The following is an 18838-nucleotide window of genomic DNA, read 5'->3' on the forward strand; positions in this document are numbered from 1 at the left end:
TTCCTTTTATTTATTTTTCAAATTTATGGATAGAAAGGGGGAACTATTATATCTATTGCACAGACACCAGCAAAATGACCAGATTTGTTAAAGTAATGATGAAGTGATGCCAGGACATCCATAAAGAGCTGTTTGTTAGATGTCAACTGCTGTAATTATAACAGAGCTGGCACGGCTGAAGCTATATCGAGTGTGTGGCCTAATGGTGTCTATGGAGAAAGAGCAGACGAGGGGACGTTTTTTTTATTTGTTGTTCAGATGAAGTGGCTCGCCACAAAGATGAATGATCACTTTCCCCTGGACTCACAAGTTGATTTAATTGAGTTGAATTAAACCTAAGCCAGGTAGAAATAGAGACGGAGAGAAAATCTATGCCGTCGATCTATAAAAGCCTTTAGGGCTTCGATCCGGATTACGTAGATTATTTTGCCGCCTGGTCACAGTCGCACTTCATTCCGGTCCCTGGAGTCTGTGTTCCTTAGTTACATATTGTTGAGGTGGAGCGAGGGAGGCATGCCATCAGGTCAGCGGACAGTAAGTGTCACCTCGTGTTTATGTTCAGAGGCGTTCGTGTGACCGATTTGTAGAGTCGTCAAACTAAAAAATCAGCTGGTTTATCACGAGGCCAAAAACAAATATTACCTCGCAGTTAAGAGGGCCACTGAAGATTTAGAAAAACATGAAATGAAAAAAAAAGAGAGAAAATAACTGGCACTGAAAACACATGTTTTTTTGTTTTTTTTATTCTGGCAGACTGGTGGAGACACTCCCGTGGAGCTGCGTCTGCCATACAGTGCATCCACTATAAATATAGCCTGCTGACTGTAACGTAATTTCATTGACGTAGTTACCTAATATGGGACAGTGAATGCATCACTTCCTGTGTACGCTGAGAGGCAGCAGTGCCTGACCATAAGGGCAGGGATGCAACACACAAAGGAGTCTCCTCTGGGCATGTTTGATGGTTTTGACCACACGTATTACATACATAATAAGGCTTTAATGGGACAAATAACTGGGTTGTTACATGTGTTTTTCTTTTCTTCTTGAGTTTGATTAGCTGTGCCAATAAAAGCTGAATACTCGCCTGTTAAAGCAAAGTAGAGGGGTTTGTTCCTGTCGAATGTGTTTCAAGTACCTCAGCAAATCACCCAATAGTGTTGAAGGGAATAAAGACCCCAAAAAAAAGCCGTGCCTTAATTCAGCGATCAGCAGATGATTGGGGGCATACGCTGCCGGCTGCCAACAGACACGAGGCCCGAGCTGCCAAATCACCCTTAAAAGGACGCCTGAGCACAGGGACTTATCTCAATGTGTTGGTCTTTCTCTGCTCCAGCACGTTTCGCCATATGTACACAGAGGCAGGGGCACGATCTCATACGTCTTTCTTTGTCTGTGTTTGTCTTGCTGTCTTTATTGTGCTCTGTGTGCTTCCCCCCCCCCCCTCACACACACACACACACACACACTCACTCTCTCCCTCGCTCGCTCTCTGTCTCACTCTCCGTCTGCTTCAGCCCTTCGCTCCTCGGTTACCTTACATTTCTATTGTGCTCCCGTAACGGGGGTTGTCACCTCCCAAGAAATCGCCCCCTTGTTCTCGGCAATTTCGAGATGACACGTCGGCTCTTGAAATGTTATGATTAGCCAACATTGTTTGAGCTTCCCTTTGAGTAAAGCTGCTTAGGGGCATCCGATAAAGCCACGGCGTATGTTTATCTGCTACATTTCAATCCGTCTTTGTACTGTGACAGCAGAGATGATACCGAAGATGCGATAGTCATTGGAAGTTAAACCTGCGGTGTCGTTTGGTTGGCCGGGAACGGAAAGCTGTGCCGTGAAGTGGACGACGCCACCAATCAAACGGTGTGTGTGATGTGCGTAATGTTGAATCATACGACTGCTACTTAATTATACCACTCCAGAGTCATTTTTGCTTTGGTGTTAAATAACAGCGTGTTTTCTGTGGAGAAAAGAAAGCACACTGCTAGTTTCAGTAGAGGTGTCGTGGGGATGGCTTTCAATGGATCTGGCTGCAAGTTGAACATGCATCCGCTTGAAGCGCCGCGGCTCGTTTGAAATGATATCAAACTCTGGAGACACCTCAGGCCCACTTCGGTCCTCAGAAAGTCATTGCCGATCTGAGCAGGTTCCTTCTAGACATTGGCTGCTCCTTGTTCCCACAGAGTGTTAGCTTGCTTACAGTGTTATTGAAAACCCGTGTCTCCTTTGTCCTTCCCAGCGGCACTGTGAGGAAATTGGACCGTGTATTTTTTTGTTTTGTTGCCCTGATCTTTCTTACTCTGAATTTCTTTTTCAATAACGGAGTATCAGATTTTGTAAAGACTTTGCTTAAAAAGAAAAGAGAAAAAAAAAAGTGTTCTTGTCCTATAAAATAGTTTGAGAGGAATAAGGCAGTACGAGTGCAAAATGAGTGAAATGGTTTAAATGTAACACCAACAATGGCGCATAGACTCTTCATATGCAGTCGATGGTTTGTGGCTGTGAGGTTGCTGTCTGATATGCATATGATATCAGCTAAAATAAATAATAAATAATAATATTCAACACTGTTCGGTAACCAATCAATCGATCTCTACAATGAATACTCAAAGCAATGTCTGTCCAAAAGCGAGTGTCCTTAGCCCTTATAGCAAAGTCGTGTCGACAGTTTGACGAAGGAGGACGCAACGACGGTCTTCTGCATTGGAGTGGGGCCATTTTGGAACTTTTACCTTTTTTAGAAGCGATGGACTGAGATTGAGGGTGGAAGAGATTGGGTGACGTACGAACTAATTGGGGGATGTTTCTTAATGTACACAAAAGTGAAGACGACCATTGTACGTTGCCTGCGTGTTGCGTTTGACTTCATTTCTGGGTAACGATAACGCCGGCGCGGGAAACGGACGCTAATTTACTTTGACGCAACCACGTACTTACTTTAAGGATTACACGACTAGACAAAAAAAAAATGCACACCCTGTCCAACCAATGCAGCGCCTGTCACCAAGATGCAAAGGGCACAAATAACCTGGAGTAACACACGGAGGGGGGGGGGGGGGGGGGGGGGGGGGGGGGTCTCTGGCTCTGCACATTTGGTTCGAAAATAGCAACCCGTAGTCATCCAAGCTCTATCCGTTTGTTAATACTAGATGTGCTGAGTGTCACACTCAGCATATTTTCTTTTTTATTCATTTTTTTTTTACATTTATTTTTTTGGGCACTTCTTGTGTGTCCTGGTTATTCTGTCCCTTTTTGATGATTCCTCAATAAATGCATGTGACTCATGTGTGAGATGAACTTGTGTTTAAGTGTGGGAACGAGATGAATGAGGAGGCAGCGCGTGCTGTGTTCATAAAAGTGCACTCCGAGCAGTCAAGGAAGGACTTTTTCATGCAGGCGTCCTTCTTCTTTGCTTTGCGGCGTTGACTTCATTTCAAAGTGCCGGTCTTTGCTTCATGTTTGGGGGGGGAGGGGGAGGGGGGGGGGGGGAGAGATTAATTGCACAAGAAAGTGTACGGCAGTTCATTATGAAGATGGAGAACATCCCGATTCACCTATATGCTGCCGAAAAACACAACTTTTAGAAGACCCCGTGGTTTATTTGTGTCTCCGGAATTGTAGTTGTGAAAGTAGTCACACAGCTCCCTTGAATTGGAAGGATTCATGAGAGCTGCTAATCAGCCACTTGGCTTTTAGCTTTTAGTCAAAGTACACTCTGACACAAGTAGATCAGAGTGCAATGAAAAGAGCAGGCAGTAATGAAGTGGGTATAGGCTGAGGGGCATTTTATCTTTGAGGCTTTGCTGCCTGACACTGTGACATTTTTGAAATTTTGCACCCATAATTGCTCACTTACTCAAAACTCTGAACTGGTTAACCACTGGGGTTGGGTTTCAAGAACCGTTTCTCGATTGGAACCGGTTCCGCATTTATGGGAACTATAGGTTTGTTGGAAAAAAAGAAAAAGAAAAAACCAGGACTGTAGTTATCGATTCCTTCGGGCAAAGTTTGGACCTGTCACTCCTTCTGCATCTGTCAATATAAGTACGTAGAGGTTACAACAAGGTGGGCTTGAGTGTGTAGTCAATGGAGTGGCTAAAAGGGGCGGATATAGTCCAAAATAGGTCTGTGTGTACAGTCGTCTAAATCCAGCTGACACCTAAAGTCCTGGTAAACGCGAGCCAAAAATGCAACCAAGTCTACCGATTTGCATTGAGCAGTTGTGGTTATCTTTATTTTTGTAAGTGCCTTTCGTTTGCGTACACGTGCACACGCTCGTGTGTGAGAGTGTGTTTGTTTGTGTGTGTTTTTCCTGTTTTACGTGTGTGCATGCTCCCAGAGGGGAAACAGGCTATATGGGGTGTTATCTGCTTCTGCAGAGGGTGACAGCTAATCACCAACCCTGACAAACACTGGGGGAGAGCGGGGAGAGGGGAGGGGAGGGGATGACAAACGAGAGAGAGAGAGGGAGAGAGGGAGGGAGAGAGAGAGAGAGAGAGAGAGAGAGGGAGGGGAGATGGTGCTGGTTAGGGGGATTGGCATTTGAATTTCACTGTGTAACCACGGAGGGCTTCGCATCCTGTCATCACAACCTCTGTATGAGTTTGGACTTGAGCTGGACAACCGCGCGGCCACCCACCTGGCCCACTGACAACTAATAAACCCCCATCGGTATCGGTACACACACACAGAGATAGGAGGCCGCTGAGAAAACATCGCCACAATTCCTGACGAGTTGAATAAATCTTTGCGTTTGCTGAGTCTGTCAACAGCGGCTTTGATCTCCTACCTGCTGCTCGCGTATTCCCGGCCCAACGGAGAAATAAAAATCTGCCGAAGGGCTCGCTGGCTGTCTTTATTGCTCGGGATGGCACCGGTAAAGTGGTACCCTTGTCAGGTACAAAGACATCAGCTCGTACAGTGTTGGCCAGCCGTGCCATTAATCGGTCCCAAAGTCTATGCTAAATGCATTTGCAGACATGTGTTTTTCGCCTCGCAGATGGGCTGATGCGTGCTGAGTTAGTGTGAGCTGCCGGTGTCGCCTGTTGACACAGAGATCAGAGCTGCTGTCGTGAGATGGCGGCAGGCTGGCTGCGCGGAGGGAGAGAGAGAGAGAGAGAGAGAGAGAGAGACGAGGCTCCGCTCTGGTTTTTGGAAAGAAGGATTTATTAGCGGCAGGAGAGCGTCACTCCATTTGAAAATGTGCAAAGCATAATGCTATTGTCAGTGTGGCATGTGTGATCGATAAAACCCCTCGGGTGTTTAGTCTTTACGTATAAATCGACTTCAGTGTCTGATCACCGATAGTCGGACTGAAATATCAATCTCCTCTTGGTGGTCCTGTGACATTGGGCCTCCCAGCTGAGGCCACCGTGGGTGGCATTATCCGGACCAACTGGCATCTGTCTGTGAAGTCGTGATGGGTGTCATGCGGGGGGGGGGGGGGGCTCCATACGGGGGGACCCTCATCTGCTCCCAGTGTCGTATTATCTGACCGCTTTTGCTCTCTCTATCTGACCCCGCCACCGGGGGGAAGGGGAATGACGGATGCAGGGCGGAGAGAAGCCGCTTGTGCGTTAGCGGGTGGCGTATCATTCTTTTTTTCGGGCATAGCTAGAATCCTCGCTAAACAAAATCAAGGGCAGCCGGATGCTTTTACCGAGTAATGGCGCGATCGGGAAAGAAGAAGTCAAAGGTCCACATCCATTTCCGTGAATCGAGGTTGTCGTTCGTGTCTTTAAGCTTAGTGCCGGTGCCCGGAGGTCCGCCTGACAGGCAATGAATTCCAACAGCTGAGCTCCTGATGAGCAATTCCACATGATTTTTATTCAGCGTAGTTTTCATTTCATGTCGCTTCACACAGGATGACTTTTAATTCACAGAGTGAGCGGAAACGGGGAACATCGTGTTCATGTATGTTTAATGGCTTGTGTTGGTCTGTTGTGGGTGGCCACATCTGTGTTTGAGTGCGTGCGCGTGCATCAGCGTCCGTGCACTCGTGTTGTGCTGCGTGCTAATGACAGTTGGCATTTGGCCACTATCAGTGGATCGTTAATTAGTATTGAGAGGTTTGGGGGAGAAGCACAGATTCCCCACCATCTCACAAACAGATGTGTGTTTGATCTGCTAACCCCGGCTTACACAAACACACACATTTGCGTACACGCACACACAAACACAGTCCATCCGTAGCAACTCTCTGACATATGGAAATGTCTATAAGCAATTCCCTGCCAGCATACTGATATTGACAGCGATAGATCTAAGCACACAGGAAAAACACCAGCCAAAAAAAGCAGAACAACAACACGCATCACAGTGAGGTCTGTTGTGAGAATGCCAAAGAAAAAGTATAAAGACATAAATGACAATAACCAATCCGCATCAGCGAGATAAGCGGAGAAGCACTATTAGCAGCATAGGAGTGCACTGATGCACCCGGTATTAGTTTTTATAACATAATAATATAATACGTTTTTCCCTATTGATTTGTTGTAGGTTTTACATACAGTGTGCTCAGATTGATCGGCTGTCGGAGCCAACAGCTAACGATGGTTGCATTGATTAGCATTATGATGCGTTCTAGCCCTATTCAGTAAAAGTATTGAGCGAAGGTAGATTATAATGCTGTAATCCTGTAAAAGGTCATTTTTGGCAAGAAACTCAAATCCAGTGGTTTGAAGGAGATGTTTACACGGTAATATAAAATGGATATTAGAGAGGGTATTGTGACCTGTTTAACTTCCAAAACTGACTTAAACTCTGAGCAACAACATATGATTAAAACTACAAAATGCCAAGATTTGTAGATGGAATTACAATAATTTGAGTGTGTTATTTTTGCAAATAACCACGACAGATGACAATAACAAACTGATAACATTTTGAATTTATGACAGCTGAGGATATTTTTCAGGGCGGTGTAGAAAAATGTTAATCTGGAGCCGTCACGTCAATTATAGATCTGAGAAAGAAAAATCGGAATCGGCGGGTCAATTGCAATCAGTGAAAGCCATACTTTCACAATCATGTCCTTATTCACACAAAACGGTCACGATACCGACACTAAAATGTCAAATGCCCATTCATGATGTCTCTGAACACCTTGCATCAGAGCAAAACTGGGGAAAAAAGGACTTCTCTGGCGCAAGAAGAGAAGTAATAAAACTAATTAGTGTTTATTTTTTAAAGCCAACCTTTAACGGACCTCTACAAAGTCACGGACACTGGAGTAAAACATTATTATAGCTCTCACTAATGTCAGAGCCTTTGTCTATTCAGTTAATTGTAGCATAGCTGTCCTGATGGAATTGCTCTGTGACCTTTTAGTATTTTTATTCCTTCAACCCTTATATTTGCTAAGTGATGGTATTCTGGCTGATTAGCAGACCCCCCCTCCCCCTGTCCGCCCCAGACACACACACCCACACACACACATGCGTGCACTATTACAAAACACAATGTATTCACTCCCGGAAACCCCACTCCCATTGTTCTGCTTTATAACACTGGGAAAGGAGCATCAGTCAAGTATATTAGCTGGATCCTATTACTGTCACCAGATTGCCTCTCTGAGCCATCTTAAAGAGCCCCCAGACAAAACTTCCTGTCATGTTAATCCAAGCTTTAATAAATAGAGGGATGTGTAACCATATTCAAATAGGGGCTCTCGTATTTATGCTGACAAAGAGAGACCGGCTATCACGAATTGACAGATGAAAGTGTTTTGCATGAAAAGGAGGAGGGGGAAAGAAAGGAAGAAAGTTTTTATCGGTGCTCACTCTCCCATTCGGAGGGAAGAAATGTCAAATTATTGAAATGGCCTTTTAAAAAAGAAAGCTTAAGCCTAATCTAAGAAAAACACTGCAGGTATTAGGGTCGGTGGCCATTGTGAGTGAAATGAATGCTATTCAACTCAAGCTAGCAGCTCATTTCATCCCTCTTGTTCACCTATTGATATCAAAGTACATAATACACAGCCCTGTCTCCGGGGAGAGATTTATGTTCATCGGACCTGTGAACATGAGTCGTCGCCGAGCACCTCCGCTGATTCATGAATACAGAAGGTCTGTTATTAATTTTGACTTTCTGGATGGTTATGCAGAGGCATTACCAGCCGCGTCGTTTGGTTAAAGCTCAGGCCGTCGCAAAGGTGCAGCGGCGGCGTCCCTTTTGCATTCATGAATACTCCCATCGCCAAGAAAGAGAGCTTCAAAGCGGCCTCCCGGGTCCAAGGCCATCTCTTAGATTCACGTTGTGGGCGGGGAGAGAGCCAAGACACTTGAGCAGAGAATGACATGCTTCTCTTTCAGACGAGGTTCATATCCAGAGGGTCGTTCCTCGACTCCAGAGAGAGAGAAATAATCCTCGTGAAGCCAGTATTTTGCCTGCCGCATGTCTGTGTGTTGTACCAGGCCGTGCAGAGGCTTCCCGTTTTAATAATAAGCCGATTGAATCCCGACATGTTTGTTCGCTCCTGCCGTTGCGTGACTGAAATGTTCCACGTTTTGCTGAGGCTGCACGGCTTTCCCCTTTAGCCTCGCTGAATGCAGCGCTATGAGCTGAAGCATGACAAACATATGAACACATTCTTCTTTTATTCACTGCCTATTAAAGCTGAATGACAGTATGTGTTTGAGACTCTATCTTAAATGCTTCATCTTCTATGAAAATAAAGGGGAAAATGCCCAGATAATAAGTCTGCTGATTATTATAAAACAGTATTACCCGTATTTGTAATAATAAGATTGGTAATAACATTAGTACTAATGATTTGTAATAATAAGTATATTATAAGTATAATAATAATATAGTACATTTACTAGCTCATATATGCTAGTTAGCCCTACGCTGAGCAAGCTGGTAACAACAAAAACAAACAAGATTCTACATAGAAACATTTGAATGGGTCTGCTGCATTATGCCTCAAAAATGATTGGTATCTATATCTGAGGGGGTTCTTGCAGAGCGTTTCACATTGGCAGCACTTTTATGGTTATGACCTTATGCTATTTTACCGCTTGGGCATTGGAAACCAAGGAAGCCTCTCCGAAGACGAGAAGACGGACACCGTTAACGGTTAGCTCTATTATCGGCAGGACTGTGCTATGGGGAGATGAAAGGGGAATGCAATACAATAAGTGTCTGATTAGGTTAGTCGCTCCAACTGTTTGTACGCTTCTTGTTCCACAACTTGTTTTGGGCTCGCAGCTCGGACAAACTGCTAGCTTTGAAACTATCCCGTCGGCACTACATCTGACCGGCAAAAATATGATGATGTGACATGAAACCGGTTGAGGCTGATCAGCTGAAAACCGCCCCGCTTTCGATAGGCGGCAGATCGGTGCATCTCTATACGAATTAGCTTAATACATCATAATTGGCAGTGTAATCCCCTTTCGTCCTACGCGACGTCCTCGCACGTTCAACTCATTTGCCCTTTTGGCCGAGGCTCTTCCCAGACATCTCTCACAAACATTCAGCGCACCCTCTGACCCTTTTCTGTCCTCGAGTTAATGCTGCTTGCAGCTATATTTACATTAGCATGGAGGAGGGAAGAAGGGGAGGATGATGTAAGGTGTCTTTGTGTGTGTGTGTGTGTACTAAAAGAGAAATGTGATTGGCTTACCAGGAGGAAAGACATCATTTTAAATAAGTCCTCGATGTTAAACTGTTTGCTCTAGGGCTTAGAGATTGCTCACCTCTCCAAATACTATTTTAGCTTGGAAGCACAAGATTTCCCAGCCTGAGCTTTCACAGGGGAGACGGAGGGAGGGCCATGGTGCTGCAGTTTCATGGAGGTGGCTTGCAGGCATACTCCATTCTGACAGAATGAGGAGGCACTCTGCGAGAGTGTGGTGGAGAGGAAAGGCCCTATTAATAAAATGACTCCATAATGGGTAGTTCCCTGTAGCTTGGCAAAGGAAGACAGGCGGATTGATGGACGAGGCCTACTTCCTCGAGCATACTGAGCTCAACTGTGTGGACATGCCTCTGTGGGGTCCGTTTGGCCAGACCCCACGACTTCCTGAAGTCCCATTCATATAGGAAGGAAGAACCTTATAAATGGTTTCCTGTGTTGTGTGAAAAGGCCTGTTTTAGGCTAGCATTAAATCCCGCCTAAGAATAGTTGTGAACAGCCATCCTGAGATGGCGGTTATGCTATGAGAGCTTCCATTTCTTTCATTTCAAACTACGCAACATGTTCTGCAACGCAGACGGCTGATTTGGAGGATGGAACCAGATAGAATTTACCTTAATTGTAACCTCAAAGCCAGAAAACTGTGAGGTAAACAAGCCTCCCTGGTGTTACAATTGTAAACTGCCTATTTGGCAGACATCGGCAGAGGTTGTTTACAATAAAAAAGGATATGTAAATATGATTGAGGCTGGCTCGGGCAGGGCGAGGGATGTGCTAATAAAAATGTCGCTCTGCCACAACAGTGTTACAGTCTGCCCTAACAACATGGCAGCCTCCCGAAGGCATCCCTCCATCATCCTTTCATTACATTTCTTTGTAACAGTACATTGATTAGAGTGGCCTCAGCATGACTGCCTTTTTAATTGTGTATTTGCCGATCTGAAAGCTGCACGGAGCGCTGTGGCACGGTCTGTGCTAACCATTTCAACAATGCTCTGAGGCACTCTTTGACACACAAAGTTCATCGTTAGAATATACATCAGTTTGTGTCACCATAGCGACCTCCTTGGATGCTGAGCGGGGGACCTCATAAATATGTAATCCTGACAGATTTGAGGAATTGTCTTCCTCAAGTGTTCCTCTCAAGCCATTTTGTTAATGTCAACATGAAGGAAAGTTACTGGAATAAGTGTTGACATTCAGCCCATGGTGTATATCATTAATAATTACATACACACACATTTCTGTCAGATGAAAAACACTTGAATCGCGCTTCTCTGTCGCTCTCGTTTTTCGGTAATTAGGTATTAAAAAATAGATGAATCGTGGACGTGAACGCTGTAATCTCATTCCCTTTGTGTTGCCATGGAGTGTGCTTCGCTGGTTGGGTAATATATAGAGTACCATATGGCAGTTAAGACTTTCTGTCAATCCTCAAATACGTGATTGTCCATTGGTAATTACAATCCCCGGGGTGTCCTTATGTTATGGCTCCTCTTGTTTCCTCTCTGTGTACTGTCCCACCAAAATATGTGATAAAGACATTTGACATTGCTTTTAAATCGGTATGCAAATTGTCATTAGTTATGCAATATTGGATACAAACCAGGTGAAGAAACCAAAAAATCAAATTCATTGTCAGACAAATAAAGAAAAATGGGGTAGACGGAGCAGGCGACAGATAAGCGCCTCTTCACCGTACACAACCGGGCTTTTTCTATCTGTGTGTGTGTGTGTGTGTGTGTGTGTGTGTACGTTTGCACTCTAGCCCTGCATTTTTATCACTTCTGCTGAGGGTTGCCACTCATCCATTATTCCTTTTGGGAAAGAGAGAGGTTGTGTTCTAGATTAAACATAGCTGGTTGGCCTCTGCCGAGGACCAAAAGGAAAGAAGTGCTCGTCCATCTCGGCTCGCCCTTAAGAACAGTGTCCCTTTTGCCCCCTTGTGTAATTGCAAGAGCTTATAGGCAGCTAAAATGTTGCCCTCTGCTCCTCGTTACGCCGCCACTTGTAAAGCGCGCTCGAGCGTGGATGCAGCACATTGCAGCTCAACGTTCCCAGACAATAATATAGATTTCCTCCACAAAAGAACAATTGGAAGGGTTGTAACAAATTTGTCCATTGTCACTGGGTCGCTATCATTTCTCTGTTAATTGCCGTCATTGTAATAGGATATTAGATGCTCAGCACGGCAAAGGAGGTGTTGATGAAGGGGCAGTGGCAGCTGAGGTTTCTCCTTGAACGTCCGTGACCTAGATTTCTCATAATGATGATGACGATGATCATAATGCAATACTTCATTGATCCTCTCCCCCCCCCCCCCACCCACCCCCCACGCAGTGAGGCTGCGGTGCAGGTTCAGCCACAGACTGCTGCCCTTAAGAAGGCAGGGACCGAGTCTCTTGCTCAGAGACACTTAAAGAAAACGGATGCTTGCCAACAAGGGGGCTTAAATCTGGGTCTTCCAGTTAAACAGCTGTCTCTCTCCCTGCTCAATATGTCATTTTACTGAGTATATCTGGAAAGAAGTGGTTCAAAGTGGTTCTGTATTCGTTGTGACTCTCGAGGTTTGGATGGTGCCAGTTGAAAATCGTATTTATTAGATGCTCTGGCTGCACACTGTGACTGAAGTTAATGTGATGGGGATGCAATACGAAAGCTTTAAGTATGATATTGGCATTTTAGCTGGACCACGTCTTTCCCGCGCCACCACGCTGGGGAGGCAAATGTCAAACAATTTCCTTAATTAGTCATTGGCCATGGCCACATTTACAATCTATAGTACTTAGAAATGTAAAAACTAAAGCACGCAATTGTGTATGTGCTTGTTTTTCCCATAATAACAAAGCTTTTGAACTATTATCCAAAGAAATAGAATGTAAGAATAAGGAGACATTAAACTGTTTCCCGTTGCCATTTGTAGAGTAAAAAAAGAGCAGATTATTGTTGGGTGTCACGGTGACGACACGCTCGCTGGTCAGCTAGGTAGCTTGTTTGAGACGGTGGGATTGTTGGACCCCCGGGCTAAGACCCTATATGTGGACCCTGTTTAGCTTGCTAGATATCTTGAATGTGTCTGCGATGCACCGGTGAGCCTTTTGCGAGCGCCGAGCCAAGATCAGGAGATTCTGTTGGATTGGGCTTAAACTATTCTTTCATACCAGGATTTGTTTTAATTTTTTAAAAGTTGAATCTACCACATTTTGACAACAATCCTTTGGAATCCTGTCAAAAATGATCTGCTCTTGTGAGCATCACCTGTTGAACACATTGGAAATAGTACAGACTGTGCCTCGGTGTTAGCAGTGTGAGCACAAATCCCAGTAATCCTCGACACCAAAACTGACACCAAAATTGCTTGATAACTAGACGCACACTTGGCTAAAAGTGAAGTTCGCAGCAAGTATAATGGATGAAGGCCAGAAAGAAACCTGTGCACCCAATACAAGCTGCACAAAGCCCCACCGGGTGCCAGCACAAAAGCAGAGCCCAGAGCCTCAACAAGCAGTCCCAGGTCACTATCTGTGGCTCCGGTCTCCTTTGGCATCAGATATGATCTATATCAGTGTCACCCCCAAATTGCAGGAATGCTCCTGTGCTAGCCTTCAGCTGTGAGCGGAATGTAAATGTGCATTTGACACCTTTCTAAATCGCTGTCATAATTCATTTCCAGAGCTCTTAAATCTCCCCCTGTCACCTGGCACCTCTGCTGTTTTCCTGTCCAAAAACAGAGCACATTAGCCTTTATTGATGCCTTTGTCCTTTGATACATAATTCATCATTCAGCAGCCCTTTCTTCTTCTCCTTTTTTTTTTCCTTTTGAATTATCACATATTTTTCTGAGATTGTTCAAACATATGGATTGATACAGACAACGAGGTTGCACCTGGCATGGAGTTAGATCTCGTGCTATTTGACAGGAACAGGAGCAGTCTTCTTTGTTCTTCCCCCACAGCCTGATGTAGAGCTTCACCGTCACGTTGCTCCTACGTTGACTGACCACAGGATCTCTTTCGCTTCGAACTATCAGCATTACAGTACCTGTGAAGCTGCATGTTCTCTAGCTGTGACCAGATTCCTCCTGAATCGGGAAACATGAGGCTCGCGGCACATCGGAGGTGTAATGTGCGGAGGTTTATGCAGAGTCACAGGGTTCATCTGGGAGTCATCTGACATATGCCACCGAGCTCGAGAATTCATGCCGTGCACCATAATCAATCGTATGCTGAGTACTCAGTTGAATGCGTCAGCCTGCCCAACATACAGATGACTCAAATCAATTATTACATTCAAAACAAAAAGGTTTCAGAATGTTTTCGTGGAATGCAGCTTGATAACGTTAGTTACTTATTGTAACTCCAGATTCTATGAATGTTACCTTCAATAGTCACAATACAGGGAACTACTGGACCGGCCGCAGCAATTCAGACAGACAGACAGACAAAAAGTAATCAAAGACCAAAGTAGGTCACTTTTGAGCTTATAAAAGAAAATTAGGAAAACTAAGTGCAGTCTGTGAACTCCAAAGCAGCATTAGGTGCGATATATATATATATATATATATATATATATATATATATATATATATATATATATATATATATATATATATATATATATATATATATATATATATATATATATATATATATATATATATATATATATATATATATATATATATATATATATATATTGTAAGCTAATGAAACATACAATACTTTATATTTTCAGGAAATTGTACACTAAATACATTCTATATATTTATATATCATATTATATTCCATTTCTGCCAATAGATCCCCTAAATGCTACACACTGGCTCTCACTCATTTTTACACATGCATTAAATATATATATACAATCTTAGCCAATACCTCAAAATCAGATTGGCATTTATAGAACAGAATTTAACGGGAGTTAACTAGTATTGAATCGGCTCCTTCTGATTTGTGAATACAAGTGAAATAGCAACAGTTCACATACTGTACCTAATATACTCCTGTCAGCCCTTTTTTTAAAGAGGGGGTTATTTAGTTCAGCTGTGTTTGCTTCAGGTTTAGTTAAAGAGCTGCTCCCCCCCGACTGTCTTCCAGCAGTCTTCCCCTTTTTTTTAAGTGGTCATGGACCGTTCCAGTGCATATACCACAGTGAAATAGACTTTTGCTCTTTTCTTCATTGTCACAAAAGGCCAGGCACTTCGCTGGAGTTCCCATTCCCCTTTTTACATAGTGATAAGACAGCCATTATCCTTTGAACCTTTCTTTTCACCGAGCCGGGAGAAAAGGAAGAGAGAAAGGAGGAGGAGGAGGAGGAGGAGGAGGAGGACAGAGAAAGATTTCTTCCCTGAGGTGAGCCTGGCCTCACCTCTGTGTGGCGGGCTTTTTTTTGTGAGCAGTGAAGAGGTCCTTAACCTTCTATCAGATGGAGGCACACAGTTGTGTTCTGCTTGAATAACTACATTGAAAAGCCCTGAAGCACGGGAGATGGTTCTATAGACTCTGCGAGTGGCAGAGAGAGAGAGAGAGTGAGAGAGAGAGTGAGAGAGAGACTGACTGACCTGCTGGAGTGTGACTATCACATGATGTGCGATGCATTCTTTGTTAAAGTGCCCATCAGTGCTTCACTGTGAATCTGTGTTCTTTGTTGTATGGGTCTCGCTGACAGGATGGTCCTCTTCTAATAATGTCACCACAACACAGTTCACACATTCATATAACACATTTCCTTTAATAGACCTCACTTCATTTTTTTTTTTTCAAGGTAGCAGTCTTCCTGCTCTCAGGCAATAAATGGCTTTACAGTAGCAATGCTATCAATATCAGAGCGCAGGTATTTGAATGTCATGTTGCATGAAGGGCTCATCGCTGTTGATGGCTGATGATGCTGTAGGCTGTTTTGTATTTATTTTAATCTTATTTCTTCCATAGCGCAGTCATATTTCACTTGTTTGCCTTGATAGCAACAGCACATGAGTTGGTTATAGTCAGCTGCATGACAGAACAAACGTGCTTTGTTGTTTTTCCAGAATAATAAATAGTTATGTTGTGTTGCATGTGGATCTCGTCACCAAATCACAGAGTAGACTTTGCAAAGAAAAGGCGCATCCATTTGGGTTGAGTCTTAAGGAAAAACTGAATTATTTCTGCCGCCGCAGCTCCTTTGGCCGTTCCGGTATTACTTGTATCAGATGACAGAAGTCAAACGCTATAAATTTCCGTCTCCCATGTAAATGATCACAGGCTGTCAGCCGCACTTGTCAAATGAAACGTTCCACCATCGTTGGTAAACATGCCTTTCCATCTTCTGCTCGGCAGCGGAGCTTTCACGCTGTCAGATGTGGAGACGTTACAAACGGTTTCTGTTTTCAAGTTTTCTCACATTTAATTCCAGCACGGCGTAATAATCTCCCTCTTGATGTAACAATGGCAGGACCGTACTGCAGAAGCAGAAACATAATCCAGAAGTTGCTCTGTGTTCTTCAGACGCAGGCAATAAAATCACAACCTCCCCTCTGCACTCCAAATTCCAGTTATCCCCCTTCCAATCACTTTAATGCGATTTTCATTAGATCGCCTGGCATGAGACAAAAGGTTAGGTTGCTCGACATTATAAATAAAACTGTTGCTGCAGGTGATATTGCTTGGCAGCTGTTTATTCGTACACTACTTTCCCACCATGCAGTCATCGGATAACACGTTTGTCAGAGACGGCAGACTTCATTCTATTTTGCTGCATGTTTTGTGTGCGGTGTCAACAGAGAAAATGGTGTTTGAACAGAAGTGCGAGCTACACTTCCACGGTTGTCGAGCCAGTGAATCTCTACACCCTTTCCGGGCCGACGTCATGATCACGTCACGCCGTTAGCTGGAAGCAAAACCAAGGAAAGTCCGGGGGCCAAAGCGGATCACCTCGGAGGAGTTAAATGTAGCGTCTCTTTGCCGAGAGACGCTACATTGGCAAAGCGTTTCTGAGACAGTTTAGCTTAGCACCAGCTAGCCGCGGCCGCTAGCCTTTCCAAGCGTTTAAACTATTAGCAACATTTCCTCTCCACCTCTGAAAACACTTTGCCCGTATTGAGAGACTCTCTTTGTGAGTGACCTTCTCCGAGTTGCTTTGCCGTGCCGATGCTAGCATAGCAATCCAAAGAATGATAAGCCCTCAGTTTCTCTTTACTCTTCAAAAATCAATCATCATGTGCATGAAATGGTTCTCCACTCACAATAAACAATTCCTTTCTATGGCCTTCATTCTAGGGCTTTAGTTTAAATGTTTATTCAAGGTAACCGATTGTCCCGTTTCTGCCAAACGCCTTGCTGCAAACATTCCTTTTATTAGCCCCCCATCTATGCACCTGTGGGCTCCGGCTCCACGCCAACTTCAGGTGCCTCAGCGCTGCGTTCTCTCGCAAAGGAGTAACGATACCCTGTCCGCGTAATAACGGGCTGCCGAAAAGACGGAAACCTAGATGTACCTCCTCGCGTGCGAGTTACTTAAAAAAATCCATATGACTTTCGCTGGCTATTTCTGTGCAATTTGGAACCGTTTTCGGGGAGGTGAAAACAAAGTGCCCGTGAGCGGCATGTGGCCCGTGAGCCGTGCAGTGAGTAACCGGGGCCCTGCAAGCTGTGCCAGCGTCCTGTGTGCCAAATGTGTGGCAAGAGGGTGGCATGAACAGTGTGCCAGCGCTAGTCTGCCTGGCTGCCAGGCACTTCTCTTTATCCAATCAGACAGTTCGGCTTGAGTGAGACCCCTATTCTTGTCTCTTCCCATCTCCTCCCGAAGCTTTGTCACCCTCCCGTGAAAGACACAGACGCAAGCTTGTGTGCACATCTTCCCCCGCACAGCATCAAGCTTCCTCAGTGCAGCGTTACACTTACCTACAGACCATAACCGGAGAGGGAATGGTGCAGAGTGTTCCCCTTTTGTTTCTGTCTGCTGCTGTCTTCCCCTCTTTTAAAAAATATATTTAAAAAGAGGACAGGCTAAATGAGCATGCCTCTTATTTGTATGAATTTCTACAGAGTTGTATAGAGAGCGAGTGTGTGTCTAGGGATCCGTTTTTCAGGCATGTGTAAAGAAAAAAAAAAATAAAGAGGAAAAAAGGCTGTCTGTCTGTGTGTGGCTGTATTGGACATGATGAGGGATGATATTATAGTGGATGCCGCCGCCGCCACCGCTGCGAGATGAGGAAGGGATCCCATTTGTCTCACGCTCGCTTAGCGTAATGTGTCCATCTGTCACTCTCCCCTGGACCGGACATTGGTGTTCATCAAAATAAACATATTGTCCACACAGTTCTCCGCGCCTTTTTCCCCCGCCGTTTGTCATCATTGTTGATTTCGCCACCTTTTTTTTTTTTTGCCCCGCCCGCGCCTTTGCCACATCTTATCCAGACCGTGAGTGAAAGCCACCGAGATTGATGAAATTCATCAAAATTACGAGCTACGGGCAGGGAAAAAAAGGAGCCAGTAACCCGACAATAACCCGCCGACCGCCGGGGTGATTATGTGAGAGAGGGGTGCTTAGAAAGAAATAAGTGTAAGGCAGCGAGAGTTTCAATTCTAAGAATAATTACAGTGAGAAGAATGAGATGTGATTCAATGGGGAGAGACGGTGACATGAGGCACTTGCTGCAAAAAAGATTGTGCTAATGTAAGTACTTTTCTTATGTCTTCCAGGTTGACGATGCCATGCTTATGTTTGATAAGACGACCAACAGACATAGAGGTAAGCGCTCTCTTTTCTCCTATTTTTAGTTTTTTTGTTGTTTTTTTTGCCTGTCTGAAAGGTGAGAAAATAGTCATTTTATGTCCTTTCCCCATGAGATAACACAGAACAGTTCCAATCTTACATGATATTAGGTGTACCATCTGCTCAACAATGGGAGCGTGTCAAAGTAATCAATAAGCTGGTACGGTGTTTAGAATGTTTGAGTGTGTGTGTGTGTGTGCGCGCGTCAAACGTGTGTGTTTGTGATGATGATGCTGGTGTGAGTGTTTCAGAGAGGTGCTTAAAGGGTGTAACGATTGTGCGATGGTGGGTGCTGTGCAAGTCAGATAACAGCATCAGATAAGGCCCGGGAGAAGCACTGACTTTATCGCCATCTCTCATCGGCTCCTTATCTGAGATGAGGGGACGTTTCTCTCTCACGCAGAGGACTTTCCAAAGACAGGTTCCCTCCCTGCGCCACAA

The 18838-nt window shown here is 44.5% G+C and overlaps 1 protein-coding gene across 9 annotated transcripts in view; it reads left to right on the forward strand.

The window, feature by feature from the left end:
* Nucleotides 1–18838, forward strand: part of LOC117742576 (RNA-binding protein Musashi homolog 2) — a 221202-nt gene that overhangs the window by 104730 nt on the left and 97634 nt on the right. For all 9 annotated transcript variants that reach the window (XM_034550081.1, XM_034550080.1, XM_034550082.1 and 6 more), the window contains exon 7: nt 18325–18373. In XM_034550081.1, the coding sequence (XP_034405972.1) occupies nt 18325–18373 (49 nt within the window). The remainder of the gene's footprint in view (nt 1–18324; nt 18374–18838) is intronic.

The sequence above is a fragment of the Cyclopterus lumpus genome, chromosome 14 (assembly GCF_009769545.1).
Source record: "Cyclopterus lumpus isolate fCycLum1 chromosome 14, fCycLum1.pri, whole genome shotgun sequence".
NCBI classification, from domain to species: Eukaryota; Metazoa; Chordata; class Actinopteri; order Perciformes; family Cyclopteridae; genus Cyclopterus; species Cyclopterus lumpus.